The sequence below is a fragment of the Cervus canadensis genome, chromosome 21 (assembly GCF_019320065.1).
Source record: "Cervus canadensis isolate Bull #8, Minnesota chromosome 21, ASM1932006v1, whole genome shotgun sequence".
In the NCBI taxonomy this organism is placed as follows: Eukaryota; Metazoa; Chordata; class Mammalia; order Artiodactyla; family Cervidae; genus Cervus; species Cervus canadensis.
In genome coordinates, this window is record NC_057406.1 from 30,314,167 (window position 1) to 30,339,025 (window position 24,859).

At 39.4% G+C, this 24,859-nt stretch overlaps 1 protein-coding gene across 1 annotated transcript; it reads right to left on the reverse strand.

Moving 5' to 3' along the window:
* Positions 1 to 902: 902 nt before the first annotated feature.
* Positions 903 to 19,154, reverse strand: LDHB (lactate dehydrogenase B). Its single transcript, XM_043440864.1, has 8 exons — positions 18,999 to 19,154; positions 16,072 to 16,206; positions 8,798 to 8,915; positions 7,161 to 7,334; positions 5,267 to 5,440; positions 4,264 to 4,381; positions 2,577 to 2,700; positions 903 to 1,273 (listed from the first exon to the last, which is right to left on the reverse strand). Exons 2-8 carry the CDS (start codon positions 16,198 to 16,200, stop codon positions 1,106 to 1,108), a joined length of 1,005 nt encoding a protein of 334 aa, XP_043296799.1. The 5' UTR covers positions 16,201 to 16,206; positions 18,999 to 19,154; the 3' UTR covers positions 903 to 1,105.
* Positions 19,155 to 24,859: the final 5,705 nt, after the last annotated feature.

The window sequence follows — 24,859 nt, forward strand, 5'->3', positions numbered from 1 at the left end:
ATTGAACCAACTGTAACAAAGTGAATCCCAACTTTAGAAAGTCATTTTAGAGGCTTTTCCTTTGAGAGCAATAAAATGGACTTCTTTGTAAATGTCATCCATTGGTTCTAGTTCTTTCTTCACTGGTAAACCTAAAATGGTACCCTCAGGATTTTTAGGGCCATGAAAATACTGGGTACATGTCACTTTACATTTGTACAAGCCCACAGAATGCATACCAAGACTGAACCGTAATGTAAATGATGGGCTTTGGATGTCATAGCAATGTTGGTTCATTGACCATAACATAACAAATACACCACTCTGAGTGATACTAATAACAGGGGATGCTACGAATATGTGTTCATATACATATATTCATAGACAGATTTCCTATAAACACAGGGGAAAGTGTTTATGGGAAACCTCTGCATCAATTTTGCTGTTAAACTAAACTCTTAAAAAAAAAAAAAAAAAAAACCCCAAAATCCTTGAGACTTCCCGGGCAGTCCAATGGTTAAGAATTTGCCATGTAATGCAGGAAATGCAGGTTCAATCCCTGGTGGGGGAACTAAGATCCCACATGCCATGGAGCAGTTAGACCAGTGAGCCACAACTAGCGTCTATGTGCTGTGCTGAAAGACCCCACATGACGCAATAATGATCCTGCATGTCACGGTTAAGACCTGACACAGCCCAATAAATTTAAAATACATGAAACAAAAAAATGGTAACATTCTTAGGACAACAAAATCACAGCACATGTTGTGACAAAGAATTGTAGTGCTGTTTGGTGGAAGAAGTACAGGATGAAATGTAGATGACAGAATTTAAGGAAATTTATGATATGGGGGAAGAATTATTTAAAAAACAAAGAAACAGATGGAAATCTTTCAGAAATTAAAGAATTCGAGAGACAGGAGCACACTACGCTAGGTGGTTTATTTTATTTGTTCAAGGACTCATCTTGCAAGCTTTAATAGCAAGCATGGGCTTTGATTCTGGGAGCCCAGATTCAGACTTAGGAAGACAAAAGCGAACTGTGCTCCATGTACATGGACGCAAACTAAAGGCTTGTGGTTAATCAAATCGTAGTTTTAAGTTTCTACAGCCTCGCAGCCAGAAGTCACAGGTCCTTTAGGTCCTTCTGGATGCCCCAGAGGGTATCTGCACTCTTCTTGAGTTGGGCAACCTCTTCATCCTTCAGCTTCTGGTTGATAACGCTGGTTAACCCCCGAGCATTCAGCACACATGGAAGGCTCAGGAAGACTTCATTCTCAATGCCATACATGCCCTGACAGAACAAGAAAAGCACAAGATTAAGAAATGAAACCAAAGGTAGAAACGACCACAGGTCCTGGGGTTGAACAGGACGAATTACAGGAAATTTGATAAGCATAAACTCCTCTAGTTTTTATCACTGACAGTCCTATCTATCTCTAATATTTGTATTTCAAATTTGATTTTGCACATAGAATATACAAATAGACTCTATGATAAAACTAGAATTTTTAAAGTACTTTATCAAACTTATTGACACCTCTCTGCTTATATGTCTTCAAATTAAATCACATTCAAATGTGGTTCTTATTGGGCTTTTTTTTTTTTTTCATGAAATTTTAAACATCCTGAAAACTCTTTAGTTAAGAAGATTCCAGGTAGTAGTTGACCTACAAAGTCCAGGAAAGTAACTGGAAGTCACACAAAGGCAAGATTCTTGGAATACTCAAGAACTGCTGAAAAAAAAAAAATCAAGCAATTCCCCAAACACTGTACTGGTTTGTACGAAGTAATTTACTCACAGGATCAATTTAATTATGTAATTATTTTAGTATATTAATCAAGTCAGCTTAATATTTTCTTTTCTTTTTTTTAATTTAATATTTTCTTAAATTAGCTCTGAAAGTTTTTGTACATATACCAAAATGGAGGCAATAAACAAATTTTTATATATGGACTGGGGCAATTATCCAGTTTTGCCATACTTACTTTTAATTTTTTTTTGCTATAGTGTCAAAAAGCCAAACAACAATAACAAAAAAACCCTCAAAACATCTGATACATGCTTTATCCCCCAATACTTCTATATTTACCTCTTGTTTCTTTCAGTCTACTGCATTTTCCCTTACTTTTTCACTCCTGCTGTTGGCTTGCAGAAAATGAGTCAGTTATCTCAGTTTTATTTAAAAATAATCAATTTCTACTTAACTGTTACATAGCTTCTGAATTAAACTCAATTTGCTAAGGCATCAGTTGCTACATACATCAAAGCCAAGCTATAGTCTATAATACACCAACTTGAAATGAAACTATTAAACTTATTCAAATGATCATCTAAGAATATGCTGAATAAGACTCAGAGTTAATATTTAATTTGCCACATTATACAAAGGAGAATTATAAAAACGCATTTGATGTCTCAGCTTCTATAAACTTTTGCTCTTTTGGCCTAAGCTTCTGATAGAAATGAGTAAAGTTTCCATAAAACTTTGAGATGAAAAATAACTGTGGACTGAGACATTATCTCATCGTTCTTAAAATTCACCTACTTAAGGAATACTCGACGAGAAACCACCTAATATTTTGTAACAGTTTACCTTCACCATTGTTGACACTGGGTGAATCCTGGATAGATTTTTCAACATGGATTCAATAAGATCAGCCACACTTAATCCAATAGCCCAGTTGGTATATCCTTTTAGCTTGATGACTTCATAGGCACTAAGAAAAAAAAATCATAAAGGAGATAATTACCAGATGCTTTGGTAACTAACCAGATGCTCTGGTGGTTTGATTCCTGTTGTCTCAACTCTGTCACCCTAAGAACTACCTATCTCAGGGTCCACTTCTGTAAAATAAGGGTAACAATGGCATCTACTTCATAAGTTTGTTAAATGAGTTAATATATTAAGTAAAATATTTAAAACTTTAAAACTACATGGTAGGTACTATGTAGATGCTTTGACAAATTTAAGTAGTTTTTTGTATAAATGGCCATTTATAAAGTCACAGTGGTAGCATATACATTTTGCAACCAATCTTCTTATTTATAAACACAAATATTTCCAAAGAGATTAATAAAATCTGGGAACAATGTAAGTAAAAGAACCTTCACATTCACATTCAAAGGACAAACTACACCTTGATTTTCAGGTCCCTTTGAGGCAACTAATCACTGTCACCTAAAATACTATGACCAACTAACTTTTAAGAGCAAAGTGATGTCAAAACCTTGCAGACAACTTTCTGAGCGCAAATTATATACAGCTCTGAACCCACAAAGGCACTTTTATTTGAGAATTAGGTAGCAGGAGTAACTGAGTACTAGAAAAATGGGACTTAATGCAATCTATCACAAATTAAAAGACCTTGGGTGAGTTACATTGGGTTTATCTTAATGAAATCCTATGAATTATTTCAACTTTTTAAAGATCCTTTTTCTCCATACACAGGCCAAATTCTTAGGGGAAAAAAGTCATTAAAATTGAACTAAATGAAACGACATATTTGAGAAACCAGTTAGACTTATAATATAAACACCTTAAGACTTTGCAGAGGAGAAAACTGAGATTCAGTTTAAAGGTTAAATGGCTTCCCAATATTATACAGTTAGTGTCAAAAGACCCATAATTTCAGTCTAAGCCCACAGTCTTTACTCTGGTCCAAAATGATACCTTATTTTATGATAAACATGAGGGTCATAGAGAGAATGGTTAGTCACAAAAGGCAGTTTTAAAAAACAGGGGAAAGGGGACATCCTTGGTTGGGTGTGGAGAGACACTGAATCAATGTTCAAGCTATTGATTGCTAATAGCTTGAAAACTATTAACAATTAATCAGTAAGTATCATTTTAGTCAATTATGACACAACAGTGCCTAGGTTTACTTTTCTAAATGAGCCAACTTTGTCATCTGTGAATTCCATGTTTCACTCCTATTACAACAGAATTTCTCTGGAAAAATATTTGCTTTCCCTAGGGGCACCAGCATAGCAAGTTTGACCAGCATAAGTTAGTCTTGCCTCTTTCAGAAGATAATAGCTGCATATTTGCTATGCTGAGTCTATCTAAAAGAAAAAAAATAATTAAAAAATGAAAAGAAAAAGAAAAAAAAAAAAAACCACTCTCTCTCAAACAAACAAACAAAAAAAGAGTAAATTTTTTTAAAAGGAGAAAAAAAATTTTGGAAAAAGTCTATCTGAATAGGCAGCCATGGAAAGTGTTCCCGATTTTATCTAAGATGATATTAATTGTCCTAAATCTTAAACCCCCTACCCCTGCTTACCTCTCAACCACCATCTTATGCACTTCCTTCCAATTTTCACTATCATTGTCTGTTCCCATTTCTGGATTCAGTTCCTGGAGAGAAACGCCTGCCACATTCACTCCGCTCCAAACAGCCACTATTGGGAGTGGGGGAGAGATAGGCATTTTACCTCTGACATTATTTAAAAAAAAAAAAAAAAAATCTTCCCTTCTCTTAGTTCAGATTTCACCCTTGATGCAAGTTATCCACTAACTGCTCCAATGACAATTCACTCCCATACACTCCCCCCCAGGGACTAACATTTGCCGTCAAATCTGACCTTTTACCTTTCAACCACTTCGATGCAAACAGAATTGCTGTGTCAGACTTACAGGCGTTATGAAATTCTTCCCTTTCTGTGGGTTTGTGAAATCGTGAGGGATTCTAGTTTGGGACTATCTTAAACCCTGAGTTTGAGGAATTCTGAACTTTCTGCCTGCTTATATTTTAAAAAACTAAGTAGTATTTTTAAGACCCAGTTCTTACTGTACCAAAGTTCACTCTTCCAGAATTACACTACAAATTTTTCCAAGAAAAATTTACACCTTAACCTTTAGGGAGAAAATAGCCCCTTGCATATTGGGCAGAAGTGGATTTAATAAAACCAATATTATCATTGTGTCTTGGATTATTACAGTTTTATACAATAAGCCTATTCAATGTATAATATTCAATGTTTAAGATGAAATGATGGAATTAGAATGTTTCAAAACTATCACAGTAATAACCATTTTTAAACCATTATTATCTAAATAATATTTAACTAAGAATCATTAGTGGATACTAAACTTATGAGGCAAAAAACTGATAAGGAATCAGGAATTTACCCAGTCAGTATCAAAGTATTCTCTCACAATTACTTATCTGTAATGTGAAGTATGTGAAAATATAAACTACAATGTAAAAACAAAAAATTCAGAATGGCAGAAACAATATCCTAAGGACACAGCAAACACTATCCATGTTTTGTTTTGTTTTTTACCGCTTGAGTCGCCATGTTCTCCCAAAATCCATCCATGGCAGCTGCTGGGATGAATGCCAAGTTTTTCAGCCATAAGATAGCGAAATCTAGCAGAATCCAGATTACATCCACTCCCAATCACACGGTGCTTGGGTAATCCACTTAGTTTCCAGGTAACGTATGTGAGAATATCCACTAAAATTTTTAAAAATAATATATGTAAGCACATCAAAACTGATGTCAACTGCTATGTTAATCAGCGGCGTCCTGGTTTTCTCCTCTCCCCCCTGCCTCATCCCCCAAATGAGATGTGGCCAGAAAGATATAAATACTTGACTTCATAATTAGGGACCACGGGCGTTAGAAAGGTAAGAAAAACTTTTAAGCTGTATAGTCAAGAGATTGTAAAACATGAAAAATGCAATATTGCAGTTTTAATTTACATTATCATTGGAAACAAGAATATATGAGTCTTGCACATTAATTTACTATATATGGAAAGAAAGAAAAAAAGGGCTGAATATGGATCATCACTTAAGTTTCTTCCAATTCTAATATTCTAGGATTGTAACAACTGTTTTTAGAAATCAAAAGCTATAGGTTACTAAACAACCAAGGCACGCTGCTAAGTTACCTTTGGGAACAAGACAGTTTTCAGTAAACAATTATTATAATACAGGGTATTTGCATTTTCTAGTATTTAACAGAAAGAATTTAATGACAGAGCCTTTATTCTGGTGTGGTACAGAGGTAAAACCTGCCGGGCTGGAGAAGATCAGAGCATTTATACAGGCTAAGCTGTAAAAAGCAGGAAAATGTGCACACCAAGAAGGCAAGTCTCCACCCCCACTCTCATATACAGACCCTGGCTGAGATATTTTAAGGTCATTTTGGCCTGGATATCATAACCTCTTCCTTGGCAACACTGACTCAGTAGGAGTGACTCCCTGGAGACTTAAGACTTTGAAGCTATACCTGGAAAAGTTGTATAACCAGTTAATAATGTCTGCCTTAAGCACAGGATGTAGCAACTTCATTTGTGCCTGCTGTTTGTCACTCATGCCCTACATCTATTTGCCACTCTCTATTTATGAGAAATTTTAGATACAAGGTTGACTGGGAAACTCCAAGCCAAGATGGTCTTGCTGGCTCCCAACTCTCAATATCCCATAAAATTTAAGGATTTTCCTGGCTCTCACAATGTTTCTCTACGTGAAGTATCAGAGGTAATCAGCTTTACCATTTAACAACATATTTATCTACTGTGCTTACCAATAAAAAGTAAGCTTGGTGGCAAATTATAGGCAAAAGAAGTGTGAAACAGTGAATTCTGACTCTTTGGGCTGAAAGAATACAGTTCTTTCTAATCAGAAATTTTAAGTTACAACATTTGGTGTTAAACGTGTATTTGTCCATCAACAGGCTATTTTCCATCTTTAAACCTAGACTAATCAATGGCTTTAACTCCTTAAAAAAAAAAATCAGTCAACTTAATTTTCAAGAATTTTAGAAATAAGAAGACTAAAGTGCATTTTCTGGAAAACAGAAGGTCAAATATGCTAAAATATTCCTTCCAATCTGGAGCCACATTCAAATGCCTCATTTTGTATCCCAGGATAATCTTAATAGAAAATTTTTAAAGCTTTTAGACTTTCCAACAAACCCAGATAAAATAAGGAGATGAAACTGCTTTATATAAAGCTCTTCTCACATTCTTCCGCATGTGGCCTGGGAATGTGCCAGGGGTTTTGCAAACATCATTCTCTGTAGCCAATTAACGGAAGACACGTGAATTGCTTAGGCCAAACACCAGAAAAGATTTTTTATAAGTTAAAAAAAAAAAAGGAAAAGAAAAAAAAAAAATCCCAAAGTAATGAATTGAACAGAACTGATCCTTAAGACATCACAATGATACCTGGGTTGGAAACCACAATGATGATGCAGTCAGGACTGTACTTGACAATCTGAGGAATGATGAACTTGAAGACGTTAACGTTCCTTTGCACCAAATTCAGGCGACTCTCCCCCTCTTGCTGGCGAACTCCTGCAGTTACCACCACGATCTTGGAATTGGCAGTGACAGAGTAATCTTGAAGGAGAGGAGAAAAGGACTTTACATACAACTCTGCATCAAAACATGCCATGTGAGATGCTCTAGGAACCCAAACATACAATAAGCTCATGGAATATTTATGTGAGAATTACATTTTCTGTGTAACGTTGAGTTGCAACACCAGTGTTCCATGGTGTTCTTCTTCCTCCTTGAGCCATGTGGAACCATTCTGACCATAACACTAGCTCAGAAAATGAACCCAGGAAACAAAGACGGCCCTAAATTATGTTTCTTGTTAACAGATTCAAAATTGTATTGGCTTTAGAGAATATTGGATTGTCAGGAATAATACAAAGTATAAACAGTGAGTGCAAAGTTCAACTGGCAGTCATCCAACAAAAAAGCAATTGGAAGCTACTGTCAACTTGTAATGTTAATTCAATTTATGAAGGCTAAAGAAGGCACTCAAGTGTTTGTTCTTGGCTAGAATTTAATTTCTAATACTCAGTATTTTAAAGAAGCTTATTGTTTTTAGCAGTGAGTTTCTCTAGAGAGTATTTTATTTTTTACCCCAAGCAAGTGAATCCTTTTCTCAAATCATAGACATTTTGATTGGATGTGGTCTTTAGACTCAATACTTATGGATGACTCATAGAATTAAACCATGTTGCTATGTGACTTTTGACAGTTACTAATTTATCAGCTTCCTCTTCCATAAAATGGAGGTAATAAGACCCACTTTTCACAGGGCTGCAGTGAAGATGAGACATGCAACAAGTTTCACAATACCCAGAATGCTAATAATTCAATAAGTAACAGCGATCATTAGCAGAGGACTTGCCCTGTGACTCAGATGGTAAAGAATCTGCCCGCAATGTAGGAGACCTAGGTTCGATCCCTGGGTTGGGAAGATCCCCTGGAGAATGGAATGGCAACCCACTCCAGTATTCTTGCCTGGGTAATCCCGTGGACAGAAGAGCCTGGGGGTTATGGAGGGGTCCATGTGGCGGCAAAGAGTTGGACATGACTGAGTGATTGACACACACACTATTATTATTAGTAGTAGCAGGATTAGTAGTATTGTTAGAAATTATTTTGGAGGCTGGACATTACTATATCTGTAGGCACAGCCATATTACTGCATAAATGCATTAATCCAGAACAAAGATGGCTAGAATACAAATTTATTTAGATTCTTGAGGCACTCAAATTATTTTGTGCAAACATTTTTTCGGATCTAAAACATCCCTGTTCTCAGGTATGTGTAAGTAAGCATTTGGATCCAATTTCCTTGTGCCTTGCACACTGTATATGTGCAAGGCACAAGGGGGAGGGTTTACAGAGATAACAATTATGATTGTCCCTGAGGATGAATTGGACCCAGAAGGAAACAAGAAACTGCTGACATTAGATTCACCGGGATGGGAAAACCTGTTTTCTCTCAGGGAGTGAGGGTATCAATTTATTATTTGATCACTTTGGTCATGAAAGGAGCCTACCTTTGTCTGCCACAATTTTTGGTGTCTGAAGGAATAAGCTCCCATGCTGCAGGTCCATCATTTCTCCCTTGAGTTTATCTTCCAAAACATCCACAAGAGCAAGCTCATCAGTCAGGGACTATAAACACAAAAAGAGCTGTTAGGACTCCAAGCCACTCAAGGACACCTCAGTTCACAGTATTTAAGTCAAAGACCCTTGAAATGGAAATGCCCAATGTCTAAAAACCTAGGGAAGAATTTTTACCATGGAGTTAGGTGTGCTTTCAACAATTTGATGATGAAACATTTTGAATAATGAACTATTAATATTTGATACCATTTTTGTTTTAAAGAATTTCACCTCTAGTACTCAATGGACATTCAGTGAGCTTGATATAATTGTTTTAAGAATCTGTAAACATGCAAGTATTGTGGTTCAACAGTGGCCTCAGGGTGCTCAAGTCTTCACATTAAAGGAGGGTGAAGGCAAAAAAATAGACTCACAAAGACCTAGAAACAGTCTTGGGCATTGTGTCCATCCTGAAGGTCACTCCTAGTTTGGAGGGATTTAGAGAGGGCAGATTTCATTTAAAACAAGAGGCTCAGTTCACTTCAGAGCAGGCTTTGAAGCCCTGGTTGAAGCTAGGAACCCTCAGGTTGGCTCTGACTAATTTGAACATCCTGCTGATGAAAGATAAGAGTCAGGAGCACAGGGCTACAGGGCTAGTGAATTCTCCATACGCTTTCAAGGCAAACTTGGCCAGTGTCAATGTTTTCTTATTTTCTATTCCGATTGTCATCTTGTGCCATCCATCCCAAGTAATACCCTCAATCAACTATCCTGTCTGCTTTTCAGCAAGTCCTCAATCTTTTCTCCTCAGGAAAAGGGAGCTGTTGATCTGTTGTTGTTCAGTTGTGTCTGACTCTGTGACCCCACAGACTAAAGCATGTCAGGCTTTCCTGTCCTTCACCATCTCCCGCAGTTTGCTCAGATTCACGTGCATTAAGTCAGTGATGCCATCTAACCACCTAATTCTCTACCACCCCCTTCTCCTTTTGCCTTCAATCTTTCCCAGCATCAGAGTCTTTTCTAGTGAATCGGCTCTTCGCATCAAGAGATATAGTTGCGTTTAAATAACCTTTCAGCTTTTAACATCAGTTGTCTTTAAGACTCCAGGCCTCCAATGCAGAAGGCACAGGTTTGATCCCCGGTCAGGCAACTAAAACCTTGCGTGTCATGCAACATGGCCCAAAAACTTAAAAAATAAGTGAGTCAGTTGTCTTCTGAAAACTCGTAATTTACAAATTCTATTTCTTTTTTTTAATCATATTTTTGACCATGTCCTGTAGCGTGTGGGATCTTAGTTCCCCGACCAGGAGTCAAACCCATGCCTCCTACCTTGGGAGCATGGGGTCTTAACCACTGGATCACCAGGGAAGTCCCTACGAACTCTTTTAAAAAGCAATTAACCCTTCCAATTGACCTATCACCCAAATCCTGGCCTTTATTGCTCTTTCAGGCTCTTAGCAAAATAATTCACCTAATATGTGAAGGATAGTTTGATAAGTTATGTAAAGGGGGAAAAGTATGACGTAACTCAGGTTCAGAAAGTGCTTTGAAGGCTAAGATAGAATAATCCATGTGGAATTGGGAAGGGTCAGGAAGGCTCTGAGCAGCAGAGGGAAAGGCAGAGAAAGAGAGAAGAGGTGGCCAATAAGAAAACTCGACCCAGTTAACTTGCCAGCAAAACAGGTCCTGCTCCAGGTCGGAGCCTAGGAATAAAGACTGTCACCTGTTTCTAGAAAACCAGTGTCGGCTGGCCTGAAGCAGGGAGCTACAATAGGCTTGCTTGGGAGGGTTTCTCTGAGACTCAAACTTCCCTGTGACTGAATGCATTCTTAGTTCCAAGCAGTTGATTTCACTTGCCAACTTCAAAGGACCCTTTTATGAACTGGGGTTGCTTTGTTGTTGCTCAGCCACGGAGTCATGTTCGACTCTTTGTGACCCCATGGACTGCAGCACGCCAGGCTTCCCTGTGAAGTATTTTCTCCTTCCATGTATGTCAAATGCAGGCATTAATGTTCACCCCTTTTCACTTACACATGTTTTTAACACTTAAAATGGTTTCGTTCCTTTGCAAGATCACACAAAGCTCTTGCTTGTTTCTGGAGCCCTAAATTCATTCCAGAGAACTTCATAACCATTCCTTTCAGGTGCCAAGTACTGGGGATGTCACTCTTATTTTGGGGACATCACATGTGTGCTGTTGAAGTCAAGGGGCACAACAATTTGGGGCTTAAGTGGAAAAGGATGTCACAGGATCTCAGATCTCTGTTTTGTCTCTGTGGGTAGAGAATTGGCGGAGAAGTGCATAGTCAGCTGGCAAGGAAGGAAGAGATCCAACACTTGGAGAAAATAATTGCAGCGCTGAATTTAGCTGCATTTATGCGACTGAATATCCTCCCAGTGGGAGGCAGGCAAACAGAAGATGTGTGACTAAGTACTGACACTTGGACTTAAATAAATCTTTCTGTATTCACCTAGTGTATACTAGCCAATGAATTTACCACATGTATATTCCACTTAAGCTGCATATTTTAAAATGATCAATACATCAAGGCTTAGATTAACTGCAAAAGCACTAACTTATTGAGGAACAAGGTCAGTTAGAAGCCAAGAACAACATTTGTTGATAGCCTGTTTAACATAAGACAAAAATCGTCACTTTGGACTTTCCTGGTGGTTCAGTGGTTAAGACTCTGTACTTCCACTATAGTGGACACAGGTTCAAATCCTGGTGGAGAAACTAAGATCCGGAATGCTGGACGGCTTGGCCAAAAAAAAAAAAAAAAAAAAAATTATTATCTCTTAATCTAAGTCCTATGTGGACCAGACATAGCCACAACCTACCTCTTGGTCCCTGAGCTAGCAAACTATTGTTTTTGTTGCTTTTTAGTTGCTAAGTCACATCCAACTGTGCTACCAGTACTTTAATATTTGATGGCTGCATTCTGCATTTTTATATTCAAGTGTTTAGTCTGCATGACATTTTGTGGGAGGAAAAGGTATAACTTTTTCCAAATAGCTAAATGGACAACCACCGCTTATTCAATAATTTGGTTTTCTTCTCTGGCATGTCCCTTTGTATTAAATATTCTTTGGTTTTGTTTCTGGGTTTTGAGTCTGTTCCATTAGCCTGTCTATTCTTGTACAAACACCAAATTCTAATTAAGTTTCACTTTTAGGCCAAGTCTTGCAGTGCAAAAACTACTTTGCAGTATGTCTGTAATTACATTGCTCTGTATGCTGTGTTTATAGAAGAATGTGACTACAGTTGACTGACAGACACTCAAACCAAAAACAGCTGGTCAGAGGCTAAGGGCAGAATAATCACATGGAAGCTCTATATGACCTTGACAACGTGATGGGGTCTTGGCAGCCAAAGCAGACACCTTATGATTGGTAGGGGTGACAGGAGAAACCAGGAAAAAGGAAAAGCTCTGATTAAAATTTGACCAGATATAAGTGCTGTTTCTTAGTAAGAGGAATATCCATTATTTAATACATGTTCACTACTCAACGTGCCAGGCATTATTCTACTAGTGAGGAATATAGTAATGAACAAATCTGACAAGGTTCCTGCTCTCATGGAATGTACCAGGAAGGGGAGAGGAGTGAAGCAAACAATTTAAGATGGTTCTGATCATGGAAATGCTATAAGCAGCGCAAGGCAGAGTGAAGTTAAAGGAAATGGAAGGAAGCTTACTTGGTATTGGATGATTAAGGAAGACCTGTCCGCAAAGGCCTGATATGAATGATAGGAGGGAGTTAACTCTGATGATCCAAGGCAGTCATTCCAGAGGAAGGGAAATCAAGTTCTAAAAGGGTTTAAGGGACTTCCCTGGTAGTTAAGAATCTGCCTCCCATGCAGGGGGTGCAGGTTCGATCCCTGGCTGGGGAACTAAGATTCCCACATGCCACAGAGCCACTAAGCTCAAGCACCGCAACTGCTGAGCCCGTGCAATCCAGAACCTGTGTGCCATAACCAGAGAGCCTACGCCAACCACAAAAGATCCTGCAGGCTGCAGCTAAGACCAGACACAGCCAAATAAATACAATAATTTTTAAAATGCTTTTTAAAAATAAAAGGGTTTAAGCTATAGGCTTCCCTGGTAGCTCAGGGAATTTGCATTTAATAATCTGCCTGCAAAGTAGCAGACCCAGGTTCGATCCCTGGGTTGGGAAGATCCCCTGGAGAAGGAAATGGCAACCCACTCCAGTATTCTTGCCTGGAGAATTCCATGGACAGAGGAGCCTGGTGGGCTACAGTCCATGGGGTCACAAAGAGTTGGATATGACTGAGTGGCTAATACTGAAGCCGTGATGATCTTAGTGCTTTGAAGAGGGGAGAAGGTAAGAGATGAAGTCAGAGGTGGGCACCAGCCACCGCATAGCACTGGAAGGAATCCACAACATTCCGAATGGTACCCCCTGGAGGTGTGCACCCTGTCTTGCTCTGAGAGACACGCAGGGAAAGATCCTCCCTGTATTTCATTTATGTATGCAGTTCTAAGCAGGGGAGCTATTTTTATACAATGGTTTCCATGTTGGCAATTAGGATGTGGAAAATGGGCAAGAGAAGCAGAAAACATTAGCATCTTTGTCATGGTGGAGGTTGGACTCAGGTACCTCCATGGGCCCAGTCAAGGTACGAACCTTCTCAACCAGTCTGATGCCCTAGCTCATCCCCTTTCTGGGCCAAAGCATTGTGTATCCTCTGAAAACCACACCGGGGATGTAAGATCTCTGAGATCTTAATTAAGGCACTTAATCGTTCTGAGTTTGTGTTTTTCCACCAGTAGTATAGTGATGACAACATTCCCTAGAAACTTTGTAGAGGAATAAAGTAATATATACTTAACAAAATAGAATTGGCTAGTTCCCTTTCTTTCTCTCTCTCTTTTGGGTATCTTTATTATTAAAGGAATGGGGCTTATAATCCTTACCAAATAGTAATAACAACTTTGACTCTAATCCTTCCCCGTTACAAGAAGATTTAAACATTTTTAATTAGTAAAATGGTCCTTGAACAAGGCAGTCCTTCCTTCTCAGAAGCTCAGCTGAAAGATTCCTACTGTGCTAGGGGCCTGGTTGGTTCTCAAGCACTTGAATTGGGCCAAAGTATTATATAACAGCAGAGAGAGTCAATTAAATTATTTATCAAAGAGGACTTTGCATTTACAATTAAAACAATCAGAGAGGTTCTCAGAGAATAACGATAGCTCAGATATATTGCTAATTTCCTAAAACGTCCAAATTTTGAGTTTAGCTTAAGGAATGAAAAATCTTTACTATTTTATTAATACATTTATGTTTGGGGCAGGGAGAGAGAAATTATCAGGAGTCTGGGATTAACACATACACAATACTGTAGGACCTGTGAACTGTTCTCAATTATCTTGTAATACTCTATGATGAGAAAGAACCTGGAAAAGAATATACATATACATATACATACGTATAACTGAATCAGCTTGCTGTACACTTCAAACTAGCACAATATTGTAAACCAACTATACTTCAATTAAAAAAAAAATTGTCTTTAATTGCCCAACACTAGCATAGAATAAAAAGAAATGCCAGAGTTACTGTGGTTAAGAGTTCAGAGTCCCGGGCTCAAATACAGCTCAACCATCACCAACTGTGTGATAATAGGCAGGCGGCCACTTAATCTAGTCAAGCCTCAACTACCGTATCTGGAAACAGGATATGAACAGTTTCCATTTATTGAGATTACTGTTTAAATAAAGCATTTTAAACAAAACACTTAAAATATGTTACACAATAAATATTTTAAAAGAAAAGTAAGCTGGAATATTTTTTTCCATTTTTATTGGTATGCATGGTAAACATTAAATTGTGGTTATTTATTTCCCCTGTAACTTGGGGAGCAGCTCTTCTCCTAAATTAGGGGAACCTAGTCAATTAAACTAGCCAGGAAAAATGCAAAAGAATAAAACTTTCATTGGCGTGCACTACACATTTTAGTTGATTTCTTTGATGATTCTTTCCTCAGTGAAGATTCAGAATTTGATCCTTTAGAATTTAAATTTTATAGACAGAAATATGCTTGCCTAGGAGTTATTCCAGCAGCCTTCGCATACAATACAAAAAGACAGTGTGTTCTACCGAAGGCCCAGCAACATTTTTTGAGGCAGGGGATCCCCATAAAAAACATTTAAAACAGCCTTCAGAAAACAATGAAGTAATTAGAGAGGAGGCAAACTAAAAGTCTATGGAGGTATGTGGGGAAATATAATCTAGAGGAGCGGAAGGTGCTAGAAGCATGTTATCAGTATTAAAGCTTCTGATGTTGATAACTGATTATGTTAGAATATGTCCTATTCTGAGGAAAAGTACTCAGATAGAAGGAAGGCCATGTCTGCATTTATTCTCAAAGGGTTCAGAAAAAAGCCCCATATGCACATGTGCATGCATACATGCACACACATGCATACACTCATACACACAGGCACACATTTGTGTGCACACACAAACAGAAATACATTAAGAACTGGTAAATCTGGGTGAAGTGAATACGGAAGTTTTACTTTTTAAAAAATACTCTTGCAAATTTTCTGTAAATTTGAAATTACATTAAAATTAAACAACTGAGTGAAGGCTTGAGGGGAATAATATAGGATATTTCCATGACCTCAAAAAGCAACTGTGCCGATAACGAGGCAAGATAACATTACACACCTCCTGATGTAACGCACTGTGAGGACAGGCCATCACCTGGTCATAATGCCACCCCCAAATATAACCTGAACTCAGTTACAAACATCAGACCAACATTAATCGAGGGGCATCCTACAAAACTGATGTCTCTTCAAACTGACCAGTAACATGAGAGATGAAGAAGGGCTAAGTTCCAGATTAAGGAAGAATAAAGAGACATGAAAAGTATACAATAATATGATCTTGGACTAGGGGAGAAAAGGTATGATTCTGATAACTGGAGAACTATAATCTGGGTACTGTATAGTAAATAATAGTGTTTAATCAGTATTATTGAGTACAGTAAGTCTATTGTATCAGATAAGAATGTCATTCTCTCAGGAAATATTTGCTAATGTGTTTAAAGATAAAGCATCACCAGGTCTACAACTTATTTTAAAATTTTCACGGGAAAAAAAAACCTTTTAAAGATACAATCAAATTCTCAAAAGCCTAAAGAGACTGCATATACATGATGAAACTACCTATCACGTATGGAGTTCTTGAAAAGTACCTTTCCCAGAATGCTGATGGCACATGCCATACCAACTTGTCCAACACCCACTACAGTGATCTTATTGTTTGGGGTTGTTCCCTCTTCTTCGGCAACTGGTGCAATCAGTTTGTCCTTAAGAGTTGCCATTGTGCCCTGAAAGAAAATAATCAAAATATGATACATGTATCCACTTGAGAAACAGGAAGGGAAACTTGTAATGTTAGTGTTGCAAGTTTGAATCCAAATACATTTTAAAATGAGCCTAATGGTATTCCAGAACACAGTTTCTTTAAAAAAAAAGAAAAAGAAAAAATGTGACCCACTAACAAAAATTTCAAGACAAAAATCTCCATGAAGCCCTTTAGAGTTTGCGTTCTTCTCTTCAGCCTATGACTATCTAGTTGTATTTAACAAAGCTGTAATAATTGTCTTGTGGCTATTCATTTCCTGGATAAACAACATTTAGATTAGCTGATTGGTTTCCATGCTCCCTACAGAATATTTATTTAAGTTAGGGCCCAGTATTAACCCATATTAAACTTGGTCTAAAAGAAGAGCTACTTATGAATATAATTTGAATAAAATTTCTACTATCAATGGTTATTATCACTCTTAGAAGATAGGGACCAACTGGTTTGTCTATTTTCTTCTTCTACTGAGGTCTCACTTAAAATTTGTCAGTGTACTGGACATACAATGTGTGCTTCAATAAATACAATAATGATAAAATAGTGACAAATATGTTTGCACAAAATCTGTAAAAATTATTACTCTGAATTCCTTTTAGTGTGCCTTGGAAGCTTACTGGAAGGTGGGTAGATACTTAATACATTTCCCCCCAAAGGGACCACATAAGGAAAACACCAGCCTTTGAGTCAGCTTCTTTCCAGCCATTAAAGAAAAAGTAAAAATAAATAAATAAAGTTTTTTTTTTTAAAAAAGAAGGAAACTGTTAGGAAGCATTTATACAAGTAACACCAACTGTATTTCTCTCATCAGGTTATCAGGTGAGTTTTCTGGATAAATAAAACAAATGGTGAAACTTGGTGTATCAACCTGCCTTCTTAAAGATAGGATTCAGATGATATTTTTTTAAAAGCCCTCTCTTCAAAATTAAGTATCATTTATAATTATAACCCATTAAAATGTCTACTATTTGTGTCTGCCTTTTCCTTTGCTGCAGACAGCCACGTGGCAGGGCAAGGTCCCTCTTTCAAATTGTACCCCTGCGCTTCCCAGTCTGGTTTTTTGTTTCTCATCTGCAAAGGACTAAGTAACAAAACCTGGTTGAGTAATTGTATATATTAGGTAAGAGTCAGTAAGACTCCTAGTTGGAATAAAGTACTTGAATTTGGAGACAACTGTTTAGCAACTGTTTCGTTCTATAGCTATTTCCCCCCCCCAAAAAACTATTCCCCACCAATCATTAGGGTCTATGCTGGGAGATTATTTTGCCTTTCCAAAGTACATTGGCAGTTTTCTCCTGGATGCTAGAGAAAAAAAGAAATATACAATGGTGCAAATGTTTCCACAAATAGATGACCTTGCAGTGAAATTTACACGTCCTGCATTTTGAGCAGTTGAGCAGAATCCGAAGAATGAATGCTGCCTCTCCTGCTGAACTGAGATACAAAGGCTAAGTTTCTCTTCATCACGGTATTTTCACTAGTTGGTTTAAGATCTTCTAGGTATAGAGGATCCAGCAAAGCGGTGGAAAACAAAAATCCAGAAAGACTGCTCTAGAAATACAGATTAGTCGTTCAGATAGACCTTTTAAACTATCTGGGGAATTTCAGATATGACATTGTAGAGGCTTGAGCCAATACAGATTTTCTTTCAGATCTTTCTACAGAAATGTGATTTAAATTTTTTTTTCTTTAACAGGGGTTCTTTAATAGGGTTGTAAGAAATGACAAGAAAATGTTTTATATCATACACAGGCCTGTTTCAAGATCAGTGGCGGCTTGTAAGGACAAAAAATGAAAAACAGGGTAAAAATAATCGATACTTGGTCCTTTTCATCCCCAAGCTCCTGCCCCTTCTGTGGATATAAATCACTAGAAAAGAATCCGTGCCTTTAGTTCAGAACAAAGCTCCACTTTTCAGACTATCTCGATTCTAACCTTCTAAACAGCCAATTTTTGCCCTGCAATTCCTCGGCTGAGAGCCGGCTCTCCCCTCCCCCACTCCATCCCTCCAGCCCGCAGTGCCGACCGCCCACGGGCAACCTCTTCCTCTTCGCGCCGCAGCGCTGAGCTCAGGTCACCAGGGGAGGCAGCCACCACGGATCTCCCCAGAGAAGGTCTCTAGCGTGGAAAAGTCTAGGCCTTTCTAAACTCTCAACACCCAAAGCCGGTAAATAAACAGCATCCGAAGCATCAAGGAAAAAAAGGCCAGAAACGAGCCGGCCCATCGCTCCGGGAAGGGCTGGGGAGAGGCTAAGGGCAGGGCCAAGATCATCCTTCACTCTCATCCCCGAAAAGCCGGGCGTTTATCCAGGCCCGAGGTCGTGGGCGCCAACAGCCCCCTCATCCCCCAGCTTCACGGGTCGCCTGGCCCCTTCTCCCTGCCCCGACTCCTCCGGCACGTGTCCGGGCGCCCGCCAGCAGGCACCGAGGGTGATGCGGCCGCCATGAACCCATCAAGGACACGCAGGACCGGGATGTAGCGGCAAATGCGACAAATCCGTCCCCCGGGAGGGCACAGACTGGCCGCGAGCTCCGATAGGCGGCCGACACAGCCCGGAGATCGGGCGGAGGCCCTCGGCTCCGCCGGGTCCCCCAGCCCCGGGACAGGGCCCCCGCCCCAACCCGATCCGGATGCTCAGGGCTCCAGGCCCGCGAGCTCAGATGTCCTTCCTGGTCCTTCGCCCGCTGAGTCTTGCTGCACAAGTCCCACCAGGTCTTTCCGCAGAGCCAGGATGCAGGGTCCCAGCTGAAACCTACCAGGGGAAAGAAAGTTCTCCAGACAGTGGTGAGGGCTGCACGAAGAAGACGAGGTCAGCAGCGTGCGTCTCCTCCGGCGCAGGATCAGCAAGGAGGGAGGAAGAGCAGGCGGGCCCGCCCCTTGGCCGCCTCCGAGCTTCCTCTATTGTGATTGGAAACCCGAGCACCGCCCACCCCTCCCCCCGGCTCGTTCAATCCTCTTCAAGGACAAGGGCTCCGGTGCGCCCACGCCCTCCCTCGGCCCAATTGAGGAGGTCACCTTCTGGCCGCTAAGGCGGCCGCGATCTCTGCTAGCCTCCGGACTTAAAGACTCTTGCACACAGAGGCTGCGTTATTTCTGAAACCTGGCCATCTTCAGCCCTTCTGGACTCTCACGCTCTTGATTGGATAAATTTAGTCCCAGTAGAAGTAAATTTCTCTTTGGCATTCCAGGTCAACTTTAGAGGACCACTCTTCTAAGCTGAGATGCTGCTGGTGTGTGTAGTTTCTCTGGAATAATCCTCCTGCTTCTGGAGTTCATTTGATGGAAGGGTTTTCCCCACCTTAACTCAGCAAATAGGCAGTAACTACCTACTGGTGGCTCATCGGTAAAGAATTCGTCTGCTGATGCAGGAGATGCAAGAGAGGCAGGTTTGATCTCTGGGTTGGAAAGGTGCCTTGGAGGAGGAAGTGGAAATGGCAACCCACCCCAGTATTCTTGCCTGGAAAATTCCTTGGACAGAGAAACCTGGCAGGCTACAGTCCACGGGGTCACAAAGAGACACAACTGAGCGTGTGTGCGCGCACACACATACACTTGCCTGTGAAGTCAGTAAGGCCTAGTGCCTGCATTTTAAACTTCTCTACCAATCTGTATGGTCTCAAGGGCATATAATTGGGCCACTAGTGAGTGAAATGCAGTTTCTCTTAGTCCCTGAGCGACTCCAAGGCTTCATGTGTCCATTCAGTCTGTGTCTCCAACACCCAGCCCTGTGCCTGGTACCTCAGTGTTGGTGAATGAGTGAATGAATGAGTGAGTGAATGAATGATTAAGCAGGTGAAAGTTTCCCAAAGATTTGGATTCAGTTGTATGTGTTTATTAATATGTTTTCAGGTACAGCAATCTCAGAAACCCCTTGCATTTGAAAGGGAGTTTTTTCCTTTTTCTTTTTTGCTAGTGTTATTTATTTTGTGTAGATGGCCATTAATCCTATTCTTTAATTTCATCTCAGTGGCAAGTGTGGGAAGTACAAAGACAAGTGTAACACTGTGCTCACTGAGGTGCTCCCAGTTCCAAGGAGATAGGTAGGCCAACTCTTCCAATTACAATTCAGTGTGATAAGTGGTAATAGAGATTTGGCTAAAATACAATAAAAAGATGCAAAGAAAAGAGCCCCTAAGAAAGAATGTGGCTAGAAAAATTGATAAACCTCAAACTCCAGGATTACAGAGGCCAGTTAGTGTGGACCTTAGTGCCCATGAAGACACAGTCTACTTACAAACTGAAACAAGATGATCAGGGATAAAAAGGATTTGGTGAAAGAAAGTGAAAGTGTTAGCTGCTCAGTCATGTCTGACTCTGCCACCCCATGGACTATATCCCTTCAGGCTTCTCTGTCCATGGGATTTTCCAGAAAAGAGTATTGGAGTGGAGTGCCATTTCCTTCCCTTCTCCAGAGGATCTTCCTGATCCAGGGATCAAACCTGGGTCTGCTGCATTGCAGGCCGGTTCTTTACTTTCTGAGCCACTGTAACCTCAAAAGTAGTATTATGTTCATCTTGAATCCAAGTTTGAAATAAGACCAGTGACTCACTCTGACAAGAAATCTAGAAGCCACCGTAGATCCTTCTCTTCTGTTTTCCAAAAACAGTCAATCTACATTGCTATAGATTTCTAAGTATCTTCCTAGTTTTCCCCCTTCTTGTCAGCCCTGCTACTGCGTGTCTTTGGTAAGGAGATGGGACGAGAAAAAATAAGAGGTTGTAGCTCTTCTACCATATCTCCATCCCCTCCCTCCACAGTCAGTTACTAATCTGATTGATCAAACTGAGTTCTCCATCTGCAGCTCTCAGTGCCAGGAGGGGACACACCACCTGCCTCGAAGATTTTTGAGAATTGTATAACCAGACCAGTGATCTTTTTATGTATGAAGTGTGAAAGACAATTTTATATACAATGATTCATATAATAAAATCCTTTGGCAGGATTCAGGACACGCCACCCTCAAAATACGGTACCTTGGCATCTTGAATATCTTAAACTGAAGGGGTTGAGGAAACAGTAGGATTAATAAGTTTTCTCTGACCTCCCCTCCCCCTATATCACCCGTCTTCCCTGAGAGCAGGTGATAGATCTCCCCTGTGATAGGTACCCTTCCTTTACCAGGAAGAAGGAAAATGTGTATAAACAAACTTTTGTTAAGCTAACCTTTAACTTTCTAACCACTTTTTCACTATCTACTACCACTAGCCCAAATCCCTGTCTTGTCAAATTCTTCACAAATTTATTGTTTCTTGGTCTAAAAGTTATAAAACTTCTCTCCTCTGGTCAATTCTTTGGGGTTTCTTTTTGTGAGGGTTCCCATGTATGTGTAAAAGTTTAATAAAATTTAATTAAATGCTTTAAACAAAATTTTAATGATTCAATAAATGCTTTTCTCTTGTTAACCTGTTTTTGTCAATTTACTTTTCAGACCCAGCCAGGGAGCCTTAAGAGGGTGAAGGAAAAGTTATTTCTCAGCTATGTGCATGTGTGCTAAGGGCTTCCCTGGTGGTAAGGAATCTGCCTGCAATGTGGGAGACCCAGGTTCAATCTCTGGGTCAGGAAGAACCCCTGGAGGAGGAAATGGCAACCCACTCCAGTATTCTTGCCAGGAGAATCCCATGGACAGAGGAGCCTGGCGGGCTACAATCCACGGGGTCTCAAAGAGTCAGATACGATTGAGCTACTAACTCTTATCCCTTATGTGCATGTGTGCTAAGTTGCTTTAATTGTGTCTGACTCTGCAACCCTATGGACTGTAGCCTGCCAGGCTCCTCTGTCCATGGGATTCTCCAGGCAAGAACACTGTAGTAGGTTGCCATTTTCTCCTCCAGGGGATCTTCCCAACCCAGGGATTGAACCTGAGTCCCTGCATCTTCTGCATTGGCAGGCAGATTCTTTACCACTGAGCCACCTAGGAAGCCCTGTCACCAGATTATCAACTGTTTCTAAAGCCAAATTCATAGAACTTTAGAATGGAATAGAAACCTTGACATCATGTCATCCAAATGAATACCCAGAGTCTGAGTGACTGGCCTCAAGTTACTCTGTTAGCTAAAAATAGAACCAGAAAGCACTTTGGTCTTGCCACTGTCTGTGTGCCTGCCTGTGGGAATCCTTTCAGTTCTATTTTTTTTCTGTTTTTGTTCTTCTGTGGTTATGAAACCAGGTTAATCTTATTAGAATTATAAATTACTTGAGGTTTTTTTCATCTTTTTATATACAAATAACATAGTATCTGAAAGACACCTGTGTCTCTCATAGCTAGATACTTATTAAACTTGGGGTACAATATGAGCAAGGATTTAAGATTCAGACTTGATTCAGACTCTTTTACACACACACAAATACACACATACATTATATGCATGTATATATGTATATATATATAGAGAGAGAGTCATTTTTTTTTATTTCCCATCTCTTAAGCATGTTTCCAATACTTAAATTTCTTGAAGCTGAGTTTCTAGTGGGTGGGTTGTCATTCAAGTTGAAACTGTACTAGCAGCATTTGCTTATAAAATGAAGAACTGATGTTGCTGGTTATCTCTAACTACAAGAAACAGATGTGGCCAGGGAGAGAAATCAATGCCTGTGGGAAAAGAAGAGAAATGAAAGTTTCATTGTCTGACCATTTACTGAATAATTGTAACTTGGAGTGACTTTTCTGTGTACATATAAGCTGTTTCTTTTTTTTTTTTTTAATTATTTTTAAAAATATAAATTTATTTATTTTAATTGGAGGCTATTTACTTACAATATTGTATTGGTTTTGCCATACATTGACATGAATCTGCCACGGGTGTACATGTGTTCCCCATCCTGAACCTCCCTCGCACCTCCCTCCCCATCCCATCCGCCTGGGTCATCCCAGTGCACCAGCCCTGAACACCCTGTATCATGCATCAAACCTGGACTGGCGATTTGTTTCACATATGATAATATACATGTTTCAATGCCATTCTCCCAAATCATCCCACCCTCGCCCTTTCCCACAGAGTCCAAAAGACTGTTCTATACCTCTGTGTCTCTTTTGCTGTCTCGCATACAGGGTTATCATTACCATCTTTTTAAATTCCACATATATGCGTTAGTATACTGTATTGGTGTCTTTCTTTCTGGCTTACTTCCCTCTGTATAATAGGCTCCAGTTTCATCCACCTCATTAGAACTGATTCAAATGTATTCTTTTCAATGGCTGAGTAATAATCCATTGTGTATATGTACCACAGCTTTCTTATCCATTGTCTCCCGATGGATATCTAGGTTGCTTCCATGTCCTGGCTATTATAAACAGTGCTGTGATGAACATTGGGGTACATGTGTCTCCTTCAGTTCTGGTTTCCTTGGTGTGTATGCCCAGCAGTGGGATTGCTGGGTCATATGGCAGTTCTATTTCCAGTTTTTTGAGGAATCTCCACACTGTTCTCCATAGCGGCTGTACTAGTTTGCATTCACACCAACAATGTAAGAGGGTTCCCTTTTCTCCACACCCTCTCCAGCATTTATTGCTTATAGACTTTTGGATAGCAGCCATTCTGACTGGCGTGAGATGGTACCTCATTGTGGTTTTGATTTGCATTTCTCTGATAATGAGTGATGTTGAGCATCTTTTCATGTGTTTGTTAGCCATCTGTATGTCTTCTTTGGAGAAATGTCTGTTTAGTTCTTTGGCCCATTTTTTGATTGGGTCGTTTATTTTTCTGGAATTGAGCTGCAGGAGCTGCTTGTATATTTTTGAGATTAATTCTTTGTCAGTTGCTTCATTTGCTATTATTTTCTCCCAATCTGAGGGCTGTCTTTTCACCTTGCTTATAGTTTCCTTTGTTGTGCAGAAGCTTTTCATTTTAATTAGGTCCCATTTGTTTATTTTTGCTTTTATTTCCAATATTCTGGGAGGTGGGTCATAGAGGATCTTGCTGTGGTTTATGTCGGAGAGTGTTTTGCCTATGTTCTCCTCTAGGAGTTTTATAGTTTCTGATCTTATGTTTAGATCTTTAATCCATTTTGAGTTTACTTTTGTGTATGGTGTTAGAAAGTGTTCTAGTTTCATTCTTTTACAAGTGGTTGACCAGCTTTCACAGCGCCACTTGTTAAAGAGATTGTCTTTTCTCCATTGTATATTCTGGCCTCCTTTGCCAAAGATAAGGTCTCCATAGGTGTGTGGATTTATCTCTGGGCTTTCTATTTTCTTCTATTGATCTATATTTCTGTCTTTGTGCCAGTGCCATACTGTCTTGATGACTGTGGCTTTGTAGTAGAGACTAAAGTCAGGCAGGTTGATTCCTCCAGTTCCATTCTTCTTTCTAAGATTGCTTTGGCTTTTTGACATTTTTTGTATTTCCATACAAATTGTGAAATTATTTGTTCTAGCTCTGTAAAAAATACCATTAGTAGCTTGATAGAGATTGCATTGAATCTATAGATTGTTTTGGGTAGTATAGTCATTTTCTCTATATTGATTCTTTCAATCCATGAACACGATATATTTCTCCATCTGTTTGTGTCCTCTTTGATTTCTTTCACCAGTGTTTTACAGTTTTCTATGTAAAGGTCTTTTGTTTCTTTAGGTAGATATATTCCTAAATATTTTTTTCTTTTCGTTGCAATGGTGAATGGA